At 35.5% G+C, this 15,799-nt stretch overlaps 1 protein-coding gene and 1 pseudogene across 10 annotated transcripts in view; one reads left to right on the top strand and one right to left on the bottom strand.

The window, feature by feature from the left end:
* Positions 1-15,799, top strand: part of POLQ (DNA polymerase theta) — a 123,643-nt gene that overhangs the window by 3,117 nt on the left and 104,727 nt on the right. For 7 of the 10 annotated variants that reach the window (XR_010413357.1, XM_064596756.1, XM_064596654.1 and 4 more), the window contains exons 3-9: positions 60-190; positions 1,614-1,770; positions 3,646-3,754; positions 6,217-6,436; positions 9,120-9,267; positions 12,022-12,168; positions 15,092-15,304. Coding sequence is in view for 9 of the 10 variants with exons in the window: in XM_064596756.1 (XP_064452826.1) it covers positions 60-190; positions 1,614-1,770; positions 3,646-3,754; positions 6,217-6,436; positions 9,120-9,267; positions 12,022-12,168; positions 15,092-15,304 (1,125 nt within the window). In the remaining variant the exon portion in view is untranslated. Of the gene's footprint in view, positions 1-59; positions 191-1,613; positions 1,771-3,645; positions 3,755-6,216; positions 6,437-9,119; positions 9,268-12,021; positions 12,169-15,091; positions 15,305-15,799 lie in introns of those variants that run through there. The other 3 variants (XM_064596685.1, XM_064596716.1, XM_064596940.1) reach the window with 3 other exon arrangements.
* LOC123863428 (large ribosomal subunit protein eL37-like) lies at positions 12,441-12,752 on the bottom strand (annotated as a pseudogene).

The following is a 15,799-nucleotide window of genomic DNA, read 5'->3' as shown; positions in this document are numbered from 1 at the left end:
ATGCAGTATATCAAATATTACTTCTCTTTGTAATAACCTTGTGGAATAATATGTTTTAGCTCCTACAAGTGCTGGGAAGACTCTTGTTGCTGAATTACTTATGTTGAAGCGAGTTTTGGAAATGCGGAAGAAAGCTTTGTTTATTTTGCCCTTTGTCTCTGTGGCTAAAGAGAAGAAATACTATCTTCAGGTAATGTTCTTGTACTAAGAACATTATTGTAATAAGATCTATTATTGGCAGCTGTGTTAATAAAGGTTTCTTTTATTGCATCCCAAAGTAGCTTTAAAAGTTGACCATTTATGAAGAGAAACTTTTTTATTATTGCATAAAGGAGAAAGGGTCATTAAATCAAAACAGTAATTGAAAATTGTGTTAAAATTTATGAACTTTTCCTTAGGAAGTGAACAGAATATTTCAATTAGTATTTAAACATATAAATTAAAAAACAGCATTTTAACTGAATAGTAGAATTAAAGTGAAGCACGGAAAGGAGAGTGTTTAAAGAAACATATCCTATCCTAACTGAGGGCCATTTGGGAGTAGTTAGGGGAAGAAGAACAAGATCAATTGGTGCGTAGGTAAAGCTTCAGGCCTGTGGTCTGTTCTGCAAAAATGAATAATAACATTTTTCATTTGTATGCTACTCACTGGTTTTTAAGGCATTTTTACAAATAACAGTGTTTCATTAAATAGAATACATTTACTGTTGTGATCTCTGCAGCGAAAAAATATGTTGCAATGGCAAGACTATTATACTGGTAGTCAAAAAATCTGGGTTCTAGTCCCAGTTTTGCCATTAACTATATCTTCAGGCCAGGCACATAATCTCCTGGACCTCAGTATTTTCATTGGTAAAATGAGGATTTTAACCCTAATACTATGGGTTAACTCAATAACACTCAGAAACATTTTATTGAATGAACAGCTCTAAAGTTCTATGGTTCTATAAATCTTTTTAACAGTTATTTCAGAGGCCAAATAGCCAACAAAGCTGGTCCTACATGGTAACATCCTCTCAACTTAGACCAAAGTAACAAAATGATGAAAGGATCCTTTTTATTGAGAAGGTATGTTAGTTAAAGTTAAACTACAAAAAAAAAAAAAAAAAAAAAAAATTAACATCAAGGTCCCACTGCATTGGACTTTTGAAAACTTCTATTGTATAAAAAATTGTGGGATAATGAGAATAATTTTTTCATGAAGTCTAAATTTGTTTCTTAAAATGTTACATTTGTGTTTTAAAAAAGAGCTAGTTTCTTGCATGTTCATTAGATTAAAAATTTAGTGCTTAAGGTAGTTTTCTTTCAATTTTAATTTCTATAAATAACTCTTGGAAGTGCTGTATTAATGTAATCGTTAAAATGGCATACTTCTGTTGGACTCTGTCTTAACAGAAAATCTCTGTTCTGAGTTTTGTCAGTTCTAAACTTCATATTTTTAGCATGTAATACTAAAAAAAACCCCAAAAAACAGTGTGTCCTGGCCAGGAACAACCAACAGTAATCTAATAAATATCTTTGGATACTTATGTCTGTGTTCTGGGATAGAGCCAATCTACAATTCATGAATTTCAAGTATTTTTACTTGTATTGTTCCTTTTCACTCAATTCAGAGTCTGTTTCAGGAAGTAGGAATAAATGTGGACGGTTATATGGGCAGTGCCTCTCCAACAGGGCATTTCTCTTCCTTGGATATTGCTGTCTGCACAATCGAGAGAGCCAATGGTCTGATCAATCGCCTCATAGAGGAAAATAAGATGGATCTATTAGGTAAGAAAAGTAGGAAATAAGCAAATATTTTCTGTTGCTAATTTTTGATGGAATGGAGTGGAGCTGTTGTGATTTCTATATGTCCCATTTTTTTCTTATTATCTGTCATCTGCTTATGGAGTTGAGAATTGGCATCTGTAATGTTAGGAACTCTGTGTTTAAAAAAAAAAAAAGTTTTTTTGCTTGCTGTTATTGACTATTTCCCTGTATGTTTGCACTTTACAAAACACAGAGGATATCCTTGAGCCCTCAAGTCATTTCTTATTGCTTCTTTTCTGTCTAAACTTTACTGGGAATAGAAGGAAGCATGCTGGGGCTGTTTCTGCCATATCCGCAGTTAGTATGTATTCATTATCATATTCTGGTGCTAGGATATCTAGATTTGGCCTTTACTTAGAGGTTACCATTTAGCAGGGAAATGGTATGGAGCTATAGAAGCTGACACTGTATATGAGTTTGGAACTCCGGGAAGGTTTTCTACCTTAATACTTTTTTTTTTTTTTGTAACCACTTAGAAAAGTCTATGTAGAGGTAGCAGCAGGGAGAGAATGGTTGTAGCATCAGCAGAAGCGGCAACTCATATCAGTTAGCTACTCACTGAGATCCTGGTGAACTTAAATGGTAAAGTTGGGTAGGGTAGGAGTGGGGAATGAAATCAAAGATTAATAAGACATGGCTCTGCTCTGTAAAGCTTAGAGAAATCACATTCATCAATTTGTATCAGAATTGTCTTATCACTTGTAACCCCATTGGATTTTAAATATCTCAAGGATTGCAATAGAATCTTATTAAATGTGATATCCAATATACCTAGCACAGATATTTTTTGAATGACTGAGTGAGTAAACTGAAATAACTTATCATGCCATATGATTTTTGAGATAGCTTACTGATGAGGAAAAGGAGCATCATGTGCCATTAGGAAATGGGTCTGAAAGATCTTGATTTAGGTGGGGAGGCTTTGTCAGGGGGATACCAGTGCCTGTGAAAACCATGATCTTATGACTGTGTTTAAAGAAGGCATTGGTTGGTACTAACTTTTCAGTAATTCTTGAGCATTATTCCAAGTGCACAGACTGGTTTAATTCTCCAAGTAGTGGAGAAGAGGATTCTGGTAGACAAAACATACTTATGTTTTGTAGTAGAGTGACTCATTACCTATCATCATCAAACAAAAACATCCCTTAAAATCATTTCTTTCTTCTTGATGTGATTTTGTTTTTCTTTTTTTTTTTTTTTTTAAAGATTTCTTTTTTTTTTTAAAGATTTTATTTTATTTATTTGACAGAGAGAGACACAGCGAGAGGGGGAAAACAAGCAGGGGGTAGTGAGAGAGGGCTTCCCGCCGAGCAGGGAGCCCCGATGCGGGGCTCCATCCCAGGACCCCAGGATCATGACTGAGCCGAAGGCAGATGCTTAACGACTGAGCCACCCAGGCGCCCCTAATTTTGTTTTTCTAAGCAACTTTCTAACGTCAGTATTGTTGGTTGCCCTGGTTGTTTTCCCCCATAGAAAAGTCAATACACTGAATAACTGTCCTAGCATGTATTTGATATCTCATTGTACGTGTATTTCTACAAGGTTGCCAATAAAGAAGTATCTGAGTAATGAGAGGCAGTTTCCTCTGAGTTAGCTAATCATTGATTTTTAGATCCAGAATACATTACAGTAGGACCACTTATGATATCTGAAATGTCTTGAGAAAGGAATGTCTATTATGTGAAATCTGATTTTTGTTTTATGGTTAGAAATTTGTATCACCTGCAATATACTGTAGTAATGACAGCTACTTACTATATAAGATACTGAGTCTTTTAAAATTTTTCTTGAAATTGTGAAATTTTGTAAAACCTAGTATCTGGATAATCTCTTTAGGAATGGTGGTTGTGGATGAATTGCATATGCTGGGAGACTCTCACCGAGGGTATCTGCTGGAGCTTTTGCTCACTAAGATTTGCTATATTACTCACAAGTCAGCATCTTGGTGAGTACCTGAAATAACTGAGTTCCTGAGATTCTAAGCAGTGTTGAGAAAGTGTTTGCAGAAGTGCGTAGTAAGTATGAATTAAACAAATTAAAGAAGGAGAATAATACCTATTTAGAACAAACTCATGTACAGCAGTTCATTTTTGTTCCAAAAGAAGTACTTAAGACTGAGTGATTTTAGATGATTTTGTAAACATTTTAAAATTTTGGATTGTTCACCACTTTTATGGTAAAATTTTAAAAATCCAGTTTTTGTATTTGTCAGTTATACATCATTCTATTTGAGCAGTCAAGGCTAATTTTGAAAAATAACATTTCTTCATCCCCTCTTTCCAGAGGCAACTACTTTCAACTCTTACAGCTTTAAAAAAATTTATTTACAGTGTTATTTCTAAATGTAGCCACTTGTGTTTTTAGTTTTACACATTATGTATTGACTACTTACTATGAAAGATGAAGATCTAGCTCTTCTTTAAAATCTTTACTCACCCAACCCAATCTCCTCCCACCTGACCCCCCAGTCTCTCTTTGTCCTCTCATCATCTTCCCATTCTCCAAATACTGTTATGCCATAATTTTGCTCAGATCAGTATTTAATGTTCACTGTTAGGACTATATAAATGCCTTTGCCAACCGAGTCATGTAGTGTATTATGATTACTTTTACCTTCTAAATAACTTTTTGTTTTCTCTGAAATTAATAAATATCTTTTTTGTTTGATGGCTTGGTTTTCTCTGTCCTTTTCACTGATTGATCCCCAGCCTCTTTCCCTCTTATGTAAATCTCCATCCAATATGTTCTAACACATTTGCTATTCTACCAAATTCATCTTCTTGAAGTTTCTCCAAAAGACTTCTGAATTGTTCTAATCTGGTTATGTGGGTAAACTATATATGTGCTGCATAGTACTTATTTTAGGATCTTTCTTTATCATTTATTTCTATTGCTTTTTGCTTGAGTCAGAGTCCCCCTTTTTTGGATAACATATTTTTTTCTTGATTTACTTTCTCATTTTGGTGGGGACATCTTCCAGGATGTTCCACTTTATTTTAGTGTACAGTCTATTCATATGATTTTTTTTGAAAGTTTGCATATCTGAAAATGCCTTACAGTTATTTCATAGATTGTCCAGGTATAGAAGTCAAGGTTTTAAATATTTTTCCTTTAGAGTTTTTAAGACCTTACTTCATTCTCTTGTTACTGTTGAGAAATCCAATGCCATGCTTATCCTTTATCCTTTGTATGAAATTTTTAAATTTTCTCTGGGAGTTTTTAGGGGCTCCTTTTCTTCCTCAGTGTTGTGAAATTTCACACCAATATGTCTTGGTGTTTCATTTTCGTTCATTGTGCTTGTTGCTCAATAGATTCTTTCAATCTGGGAGCTCTTATGTTTCAGTTTAGGGAGATTTAACACCTCTTTTTCAGTATATGAGAAAACATGGAGATAATTATCTATATACCAGATCAGTAGGGATATAGAAGATATGACTAATGCAATTAGCAAATTTGACCTAATGGATGTATGTAGAAGAATTACCAAATAAAAGCAGAATATATGTTCTTTTCAGTGTGCATAATAAAACGTCGCTCTATGCTGGGCCATAAAGCCATATATTTTAAAGGATTTAAGTAATTTAAAATATATTCTCTGACAAATGGAAATAAACTAAAAAATAAGTATAGGAGAGGCATATGTCCCCTGGAAATTGGGAAATAGACTTTTACCCATTTTTGGGTCAAAAAAGTAATCACAGTAGAAATTGGAAGATAGTTTGAATTGAAAGTATATCTCCTAACAAAACTTGGGAAATGTAGTTTAAGTTTAAAGGGGAATTGATAGTATAAAATGCATGTATTACTGAAGAAGAGAGACTGAAAAATTAATGTATTATTCATCTCAAGAACTTAGAATAGTAAAATAATGCCACAGAAAGTAGAAGGAGAGAAATAATAAAGACAAGAGCAAAAATTAATGAAAGAGTAAAGTCATTATCCAGAACATTCAAACAGTTCTGCAAATCAAGAAGAAAAAACTCAATATATCAATGGGCAAGTACCTTCAACAGGCATTTATAAGATGGTATCCAAGTGGTCCATAAACATGAAATGATAATCTCATTAGTAATCAAAGCAATGTAAACTACTTCTTCAAAGAGATATTACCACACACTCTCCAAAATGGCTAATGTTAAAAAGATTGGCAATACTAAGTGGTGACAAGATGTAGAACAATAAAACACACATGGATCATGGAGATACTTTAGTACAGTCTCTTTGGAAAACAGTTTGACATCAATAAAATTGAAGATGATCTATAACCCAGTAATTTTACTTCTAGGTGTATACCTTAAAAATGTATGGGTGTGTGGACCCAAGGACATGACCAAAAATACTGTTAGCAGCACTATTTGTAACTAATACTATGTATCTCTGAACATCATTTTCATTTGTTTTCCACAGCCAGGCAAATTTAGCCAGTTCTTTATCTAATGCCGTGCAGATTGTTGGCATGAGTGCTACTCTTCCTAATTTGGAGATTGTAGCGTCCTGGTTGAATGCTGAACTCTACCACACCAACTTTCGTCCTGTACCACTGTTAGAGTCAGTAAAAATTGGAAATTCTATATATGACTCTTCAATGAAGCTTGTGAGGGAATTTCATCCCAATCTACAAGTAAAGGTAAGTCAGTATTTTTACATCACTACTCCTAATATTTTGTGTTTGATTGCATTTTCTAGAAGTTAACATTTTTTTGAGTTATATAAATTAGGGGTTGCAATGTAGTTGAATATGCTTTACATATCCATTAGAAGGATTATTAATATTAAGCTAATGGTTTCATCTTAAATAATTGGTGGTGATGGTGAGAGAAGAAATATAGTTGTGCCTTCAATTTATTTATTTTTTTAAAGGTTTTATTGATTTATTTGACAGAGAGAGAGAGAGAGCACAAGCAGGGGGAGAGACAGGCAGAGGCAGAGGGAGAAACAGGCTCCCCGCTAAGCAGGGAGCCCGATGCAGGGCTTGAACCCAGGACCCTGGGATCATGACCGGAGCCGAAGGCAGATGCTTAACTGAATGAGCCACCCAGGTGCCCCAGTTGTGCCTTCAATTTAAATGATTATCTTTTCTAATAAGTATAATAAAAGATAATATAAATAATAAAAAATACCTAATTTTGTAGATTTTTCTTTTTAACTGGGAAAAGATTTTCTATTTTTTTTTATAGTTGTTTTTTTTTTTTTTTTATATGACAGAGAGAGACACAGCAAGAGAGGGAACACAAGCAGGGGGAGTGGAGGAGGGAGAAGCAGGCTTCCCACGGAGCAGGGAGCCTGATGCGGGGCTCGATCCCAGGACCCTGGGATCATGACCTAAGCCGAAGGCAGACGCTTAACCATCTGAGCCACCCAGGCGCCCCGGGAAAAGATTTTCTTATGGCTTAGTTTACACTAAGCACTAATGTGGAAAATTAACTTTTGTTAAGTAGTAGGTATAATATATAGTAAAAGGGAAAAACATCATTTTTAGAGTCAGACCTACCTCTGATACATAATAGAGACACTTGATATGGCTGATATTACTTGAATCACAAAACCTCTCTGAATATACTATCTTCATCTAGACAGTGGAATGTAATACTTATTCTAGGAATGAAGGATGGTTTTGTCTGGCATCTAGGAAGTGCTTGATAAATTATAAATTCTCTCACACACCCGTAAATACACTTAAAAAATTTTAGTTCACAGTATTTTTTTAAGTCTGATTCTTCAATCCTGAGTTAAAAACGTGACTCATCATCTGTGGAGTGGGACATCTCTTTTTGTGTAGAGCTGTTCCTCCGAGTACGGAAACGCTAGAGCTGGGAATAGGAGTAAATTCATGTGTTTCAGTCCTCTCCTAGATAGGCATTTGTAGTCTCTGTATGTCTGGCATGGAATCTTCCTCAGTTGCTTTGCTCTGTACCCCAAATTTCATCAGACTGTGCCTTGGTACCTCAACAAATATGTAAACACATTTCATTTGCTCTCCTGTTAATCTTTTTCTGTTGGTATGTCTCTGCCTCCACCCTGTTTGAATCACTTTCAACTCTTACCTGGATTATTGAAATAGTCTCCTAATTGATCTCTCTGCTTCCCACCTTCTCCCTTTCAGTCTATGCTTAAATCAGGAGCTAATGATCTGTTTAACATGAACATCAGAAAACATAACCATTATGTTCCCACCCTTGAAATGGTTCCTTGTTTTGTTTAGAATGAAAGCCAGCCTCTTTTTGGTAGGCTATAAGACCGTACATGATCTGTCCCCACCCCTTAGTGCTCTGACCTCACCTACTACTTTCCTTCTCATTCCCTCCACAGCCTATTTGCTGTTCCATAATATGCCAAGAATCTTCCACCTCAGGTTCTTTCTTTCTGGAATGCCTTCCCCCCCGGAAGCATCAGTATGGTTTACTCTTTCACCTTTGGACCTTTACTCAAAAGTCACTTTCTGAGACCTTCCCTGGCCACCTTGTCTAAATTACAGTGTCCTCCCATTCCTGGTCCCTATTTTCCATTTTCTTTTTCTTTTTATCACTTTTCAAAATTCTGTATTTTACTTTTCTTGTTTTTGTTATCTCTCCCTTCCTACTGGCGTAGTAACACTTTGAGGAAAGAGCTTTTTCTCTGCTTTATTCTTTATCCCCAGTACCTAGGACAATATCTGGTACATAGTAAATGTTTGTTCATTGGGTGAATGGATGGATGAATTAATTAATCCAGTCAAACACCCCTTCCAGTTTTGGGAACTCACTGGGCTACCGCAGGGCATTTACATATGCTTTGTTCTGCCTGAAATTTTTCCACTGTCCGCCAGTTACCTTTCATTGAAATAATGCCTCCCCTCCTTTGTATCTCAGCTAAATAATTTTTCCAGAGAAACCTCTTTGATTTTTTTCTGTCAAATTTATGTCAAATATGAGGCTTTGAAACATCATAAAATTATTTTATAGTACATCTAATAATTGTATTTTACATTTATTTGTTTTGTACCTTAATATGTTTCCCCAGTGAGACCTAACCCCCTTAAAGATAGGACCTTGACTTTCTTTTGCTTACCATTATATCCCCATTGGCTGAGGGTTCAAAGTCAATAAATACTAGTTGAATTAATAGAAAATATTTCCTTTTCACCTTGCATTATAAGGAAGTTTATTTCTCTTTTTCGTTTGCTTTTTCTTTGTTATTGACTTTGTAACTGATTTTTATTATGCCTTTCAGTAGGAAAAAACCTTCCCCATGAAGCAAAATGAGTGACTTTAAACTGATGTGAAAATGTTTTGAAAGGACCATTAGAGTGACTATTTCTCTTTCTTTCTTAGGGAGATGAGGACCATGTTGTTAGTTTATGTTATGAGACCATTTGTGATAACCATTCAGTATTACTTTTCTGTCCATCAAAGAAATGGTGTGAGAAGTTGGCAGATAGCATTGCCCGTGAGTTTTATAATCTACACCATCAAGCCAAGGGTAAGTTACTGATGGAAATGAAAGCTTCTATACTTAGTACACTTGCTTGAAAGTAATGTTAATGAGTATATAAATAAAGCATGACTCTTTTCGATCATTGAGCCACCTGCCCACTGGTTTACATAGTTTACAAAACTGTGCTTTTGTGACTAATCCTCTCCTTATCCTCATTATAGACAATGTATACATACACTCAGGCTAACCTTAAGATTTTTAAAATACTGGATTTATACAGGCACATACTAAGATTCTTCATCTAGGATCCATGGGCTTTGAGATATTGATCTTTGAAGCCTCTAAATTATATATAGAACTTCACATATATACATTTTTCTGGAGAAATCAGACATATCTCTCTTTATATTTCCAAACTCTAAAAAAGAATCACAGACATATACATATATATGTATATAAACACATGTATTTTAAAATTAGCTTTATTGGGGCGCCTGGGTGGCTCAGTCTGTTAAGTGGCTGCCTTCGGCTCAGGTCATGGTCCTAGGGTCCTGGAATCAAGTCCTGTGTGGGGCTCTCTGCTCAGTGGGGAGCCTGCTTCTCCCTCTCCCTCAGCTGCTCCTTCTTCTCCTCTCTTGCTTGCGTTCTCTCTCTCAAATAAAATAAAATAAAATCTTAAAAAATAAATAAAATCAGATTTATTGAGGTATAATTTATATATAATAAAATGTACCCATTTGAAGTGTATAATTTAATGAATTTTAACAAAGTATACACTTGTTTAACCCCCACTATAATGAACCTATAGAACATTTCTATCACCCTAAAATGTAATCTTTGCTCTTTCGCTATCAATCTCCTCTCTAGCCCCAGGCAAGTGATCTGCTTTTTGTTACTCTAGATTAGCTGTGCCTTTCCTAAGAATTTCATATAAATGAAATCTCATAGTAAATACATGTGTTGTATGTTTGGCTTCTTTCAGCATGGTATTTTTAAGATTCACCAGGTTGTTTATCAATTTGTTTTTTATTGCTGAGTAGTGATTTAGTGTATGGCTTTAACCATTAGTATATATTTTACTGATTCTAGGGTGAGCACTGTTCCCTCAACACTTTTGCCAGGCTATGGTCCCTTGGGGCCCAAGATAAGTGTAGGGAAGACAGAAACCAACCAGTTCTGGTCACAGAATATTAGGATATTTTATGATTTCATTGGAATCCTGAGGACAGGTGATAGATGCCTCAAGCTTAGCTCCAATAAGTAAACTTTGCTTGAAGTTTATATTTGATAGGCTCTGGCCCAACATTATAATACCTCTTTCATTTCCCTCCTAATTGATGTTTTCTATACTGTGCCATTTATATTCCTTATGTTGTACCATAATAACTTAAATTCCTTTAATAACCAGAAACATTATTATTATCTTCTTTGCTTCAGATTCTGTTACTTTTATTTATAGCAAAGGTTCCCAAATCCTAGTGCTTGGACTAGAGTCTGGGCTATGGTGAAATTATCACCAGAAAAATAAAGATAAGACAGTGCATTTTCTGTAAAGCTGAAGTTTAAATTCTGAAATTATCCCTACTAATTTTTTTTTATGTTAAAATGACTTTTCTTTTGAAATAAAGGTATTGATCAATGGTAGTTTTTAAAAATTTTAAATTGTCTTTAGCATAATAAAACATTGGTAACCTCTGTGGGTCCTTAAAATTTTAAGAAAATTTTACCTAAAATATTTTTAAAAATATATATGTTAAAGGGGCGCCTGGGTGGCTCAGTTGTTAAGTGTCTTCCTTCGGCTCAGGTCATGATCCCGGGATCCTAGGATTGAGTCCCACATTGGGCTCCTGCTTGGCAGGAAGCCTGCTTTTCCCTTTCCCACTCCCTCTGCTTGTGTTCCTGCTCTCGCTATCTCTCCCTGTCAAATAAATAAATCAAATCTTTAAAAAATATATATATAATATATGTTAAAAATATATCTTATCAGAGGCTTACTAGTTCAGAAATCCAAGATTTTGGGAAATTCTTTAAAGAAAACATAGTTCCTGCATCTAAGAAAGTTGAGATCTTACTAGGGGAGCGGTTTACACAGAGAGGCAAAGACAGAAGATAATGGGTGACTAATTACCACACGGGTAGCAAAGAGGCTAGAAAAATTATCACATAGAAATAGGCTCCTAGGGGTGCCTGGGTGGCTCAGTCGTTAAGCATCTGCCTTTGGCTCAGGTCATGGTTCCAGGGTCTGGGATCGAGCCCTGCATCAGGCTCTCTGCTCGGCAGGAAGCCTCCTTCTCCCTCTCCCACTCCCCTTGCTTGTCTTCCCTCTTTCACTGTGTCTCTCTCTCTCAAATAAATAAAAATCTTAAAAAAAAAAAAAAAAAAGAAATAGGCTCCTAGGTGGTTCTGACGCTGCTGGTTGGTGGGACACACTTTGAGCAAGGATTTTGATTTTTAGGCTCTGAATGGTAGTATCTGTAATCCTCTCCTTCCTCAGCTGTGTCCTTTGATCACCTCTTGTGGGCCTGGTCTCACCCTAACACAGTGCTTCCTAAACTTTGGTGCACATTAGAATCATCTGGGGAGATTTTAAAATTCCTTATGTCCAGGTTGCATACTGTTGCATCACAATGTCTAGGAATAAGAGCCAAGCATAAGTATTTTTAAAAGATGTCCTGCTAATTTTTTGTATAGTAGTTTTAGAACCATTGCCCTAATATTTAGCTCTGTCATGACTTAGGCAGATAGCATTTAAAGAGGTCCAGCCAGAGGTGAACAGTGTTGATGTTTTTTCTGTGACAGGATTGGTAAGATCATCTGAACTTCCGCCAGTGAAACTGGAACAAAAGGGCCTCCTAGAAGTGATGGATCAGTTAAAACGTTCGCCTTCAGGCCTGGACTCTATATTACAAAAAACTATACCATGGGGAGTAGCATTTCATCATGCAGGTATCCATATTTATAATCTGTTATTAAGAAGTCCCCTCCAAAATCCTTATAATTTCTTCATTTTTATATTTTTGTGCATTTGATTTCTTGTCAACCACACTACTTTTAGATTTCATTTTAAGAAGTGTGTGATTAAGATTAAACAAGAGTAAAACACATTTAGTTTATGTATCTGTATAGTATATATATACTAGATAAAGGTTTTTTTGTACCATGGGGGAAGTGAATTCTTTTTTTTTTTTTTTAAAAACAGAACGTTTATTGTGTGACTAATCATTGAAATCCTTAAGATGAACTGGATGCTGCAACAGCTGCCCTCTTGGGCTTAGGTGTTGTTCCTTCACAGAATCCATGCCTGAATCTGCGGAGCCTCATTCGACCCGTCCCAGTGGTGTTTTGTCTTTTAGCCTTGGCACTCCACTCCAGTTACACTTGCTCATGCGCTTGGCGGGATAGCCGCATTTGCCACAGGTGGACTTCTGAAGGTGGTAGGCCTGCGAGCCACAGCGGCGGCACAACGTGTGCGTCTTATTGCGACGCTTTCCAAACGATGACGTCCCCTTCGTCATCTTGTTTCCGTGGCAGACCCCCGGGGAAGTGAATTCTAAAATTATTACAATTCTACACTTTGTTTCCTTAAAATTCAGGTTAGACAGGTACTTGATACCCTAATTTTATGCTACTCTGAATGTTTCCTTTTATCTTACAGGGTATTGAAACATTCTTACAAATATGTCAAAATCAAATTAATTTTAGAAATTATCATATTGTATTTTGAGAGGGCTAGAGATGTTTAAAAATCATCTGGTTGTCAAAATTGCAAGGATTATACAGTCACTAAATTAAATAACTTCTTTTGGGGAGTGGTCTGTCCATGATCATATATGCTAAGGATGTGGTTAAGAATATATAGTTTCTTCTGCATCCAGAAGAAAGAAACTTTCTTGCACAATACACAAAAATAAATTCAAAATGAATGAAAGACCTGAACGTGAGACAGAATGCCATCAAAATCCTAGAGGAGAACATAGGCAGTAACCTCTGACCTCAGCTATAGCAACTTCTTACTAGGCATGTCTCTGGAGGTGAGGGAAACGAAAGCAAAAAATGAATTATTGGGACTTCATCAAGATAAAAATCTTCTGTACAGTGAAGGAAACAATCAACAAAACTAAAAGGCAACCTTTGGAATGGGAGAAGATATTTGCAAATGACATATCTGATAAAGGATTAGTATCCAAAATCTAAAGAACTTATCCAACTCAACACCCCAAAAAACAAATAATCCAGTTAAGAAATGGGTAGAAGATATGAACAGACATTTTCCCAAAGAAGACATCCAGATGGCTAACAGACACATGAAAAGATGCTCAACATCACTCATCATCAGGGAATTACAAATCAAAACCACAGTGAGATGCTATCTCATACCTATCAGAATGGCTAAAATTAACAACACAGGAAACGACAGATGTTGGTGAGGATCTGGGGAAAGGGGAATGCAAACTGTTGGTGGGAATGCAAACTGGTGCAGCCCTTCTGGAAAACAGTATGGAGGTTCCTCAAAATTAAAAATGGATCTAACCTATGATCCAGCAATTGCACTACTAGGTATTTACCCAAAGGATACAAAAATACAGATTTGAAGGGATACATGCACCCTGATGTTTATGGCAGCATTATCAACAATAACCAAACTATGGAGAGAGCCCAAATGTCCATCAACTGATGAATAGATAGAGAAGGTGTGATACATATATTACTCAGCCATCAAAAAGAATGAAATCTTGCCACTTGCAATGATGTGGATGGAGCTAGAGTATATTTGCTAAGCAAAATAAGGCAGTCAGAGAAAGATAAATACTGAATGATTTCACTCATGTGGAATTTAAGAAATAAAACAGATGAACATAGGGGAAGGGGGAAAAAAAAAGAGCGGGAAGGAAATCGTAAGAGACTCTTAGCTATAAAGAACAAACTGAGGGTTGGGAGGGAGTTCGGGGGGGGGGGATGGGCTAGATGGGCAATGCGGAATAAGGAGGGTATTTGTTATGATTAGCACTAGGTGTAATATGTGGGTGATGAATCACTAAATTCTACTCCTGAAACCAATATTACACTACATGTTAATTAGAATTTAAGTAAAAATTTGAAAAAAAAATATATAGTTTCTAAAATTAGGAATTTAACCTTTTCAATTTATTTAAAATTTTTATTATGCATACATGAATACATTTTAAAATGTATATATATGAACATACAGAAGAATATTTTTATTGTATATAACTTATGATGTATACTAATAAAATGACCCATCACCTAAATTACAAACTCAGTCCTTTTGATTTTTTTTTAATAAAATTAAAAATAAGCCAAGTAAGTATATATTCTTTATGTTGTTTTTCATTTACTCGTGTATTTATTCTTCAGCATTTATTTATGCTGAAGTGTGATGCATAAGCCATATCTCCACCTTCAGTGACTTCATTGTCTAGAACAGGAGTCAACAAACTACAGTCTGCTGGTCAAATCTAGCACACCATCTATTTTTGTAAATAAAGTATTGCAACACAATAATGCCTGTTTGTTCTGTGGCTGCTTTCATGTGACAGTTGTAGGATTGAGTATTTGCAACAGAGACCATCTGTCCTGAAAAGCCTAAAATATTTACAGAAAAAGTTTGCCAAACCCTGGTCTAGAAGATGAGATAAAAGTATACTAGGGGTGGCAGATTGTACTCTTAAAAAGAGAGACCATGGTCACTTCTTTGTTTATAGTCATAACAATAGCTTGAAAAAATCTTTGGAGGCTTGTAGTAGATTCCCATATCTATTTGTAAGTGATCAAGTATGGTATTTCTGTTATATTCATTAATTCACATATTCATTAGTAAATATATGGTATTATAACTTCCTTTTGTTAGGTCTTACTTTTGAGGAGAGGGATATCATTGAAGGAGCCTTCCGTCAAGGTCAGATTCGGGTTTTGGCAGCAACTTCTACTCTTTCATCTGGGGTGAACCTACCAGCACGTCGTGTAATTATTCGGACTCCTATTTTCAGTGGTCAACCTCTAGATATTCTTACTTATAAGCAGATGGTTGGTCGTGCTGGCAGGAAAGGGGTAGACACAGTAGGTAAGTGAGTTTGAATTTAATTGTAATAGCATTGCTGAAGGACAGTGTCAGTCTACGTGAAATTTGACTAGTGCCTGGCAACTCATTTCTTATCATGTGGCATTTCTTTGTTATCCAAAGCACTAATGTCATGTTTTGATTTACTTAATATTTATAATGAATGTAAGTTATAATTTTCATATATCAGCAACCATTGATTTTCTACTAATGTAGAATCAAAACATTCTTTACATTTTATACAGTGAAATGACTTAATATTTTAGTCAAAATGACTTATCACGTTAGCTAGAAGATGATTTCTAATTTTCAGCATAACCTATCTAGTGCTAATGAAGGGAATAATTTTCATGGGTTTTAGTTCTGCTTAGGTGACTGGTCTAAGACTTCAAATAAAGATGCTGAGAGCTGGGAAATACTCTCACAGTTTGGGAATAGGAACTTTACATACTGTCGTTTTCTCTCTAAATTGGTGCTGATTCTGAAAACAACTTTTTA

The sequence above is a fragment of the Mirounga angustirostris genome, unplaced genomic scaffold, assembly GCF_029215605.1.
Source record: "Mirounga angustirostris isolate CCGP_5_RB_7025 unplaced genomic scaffold, mMirAng1.0.hap1 SCAF_1, whole genome shotgun sequence".
Lineage (NCBI taxonomy): Eukaryota > Metazoa > Chordata > Mammalia > Carnivora > Phocidae > Mirounga > Mirounga angustirostris.
This window is presented reverse-complemented; position numbering and strand designations above follow the sequence as displayed.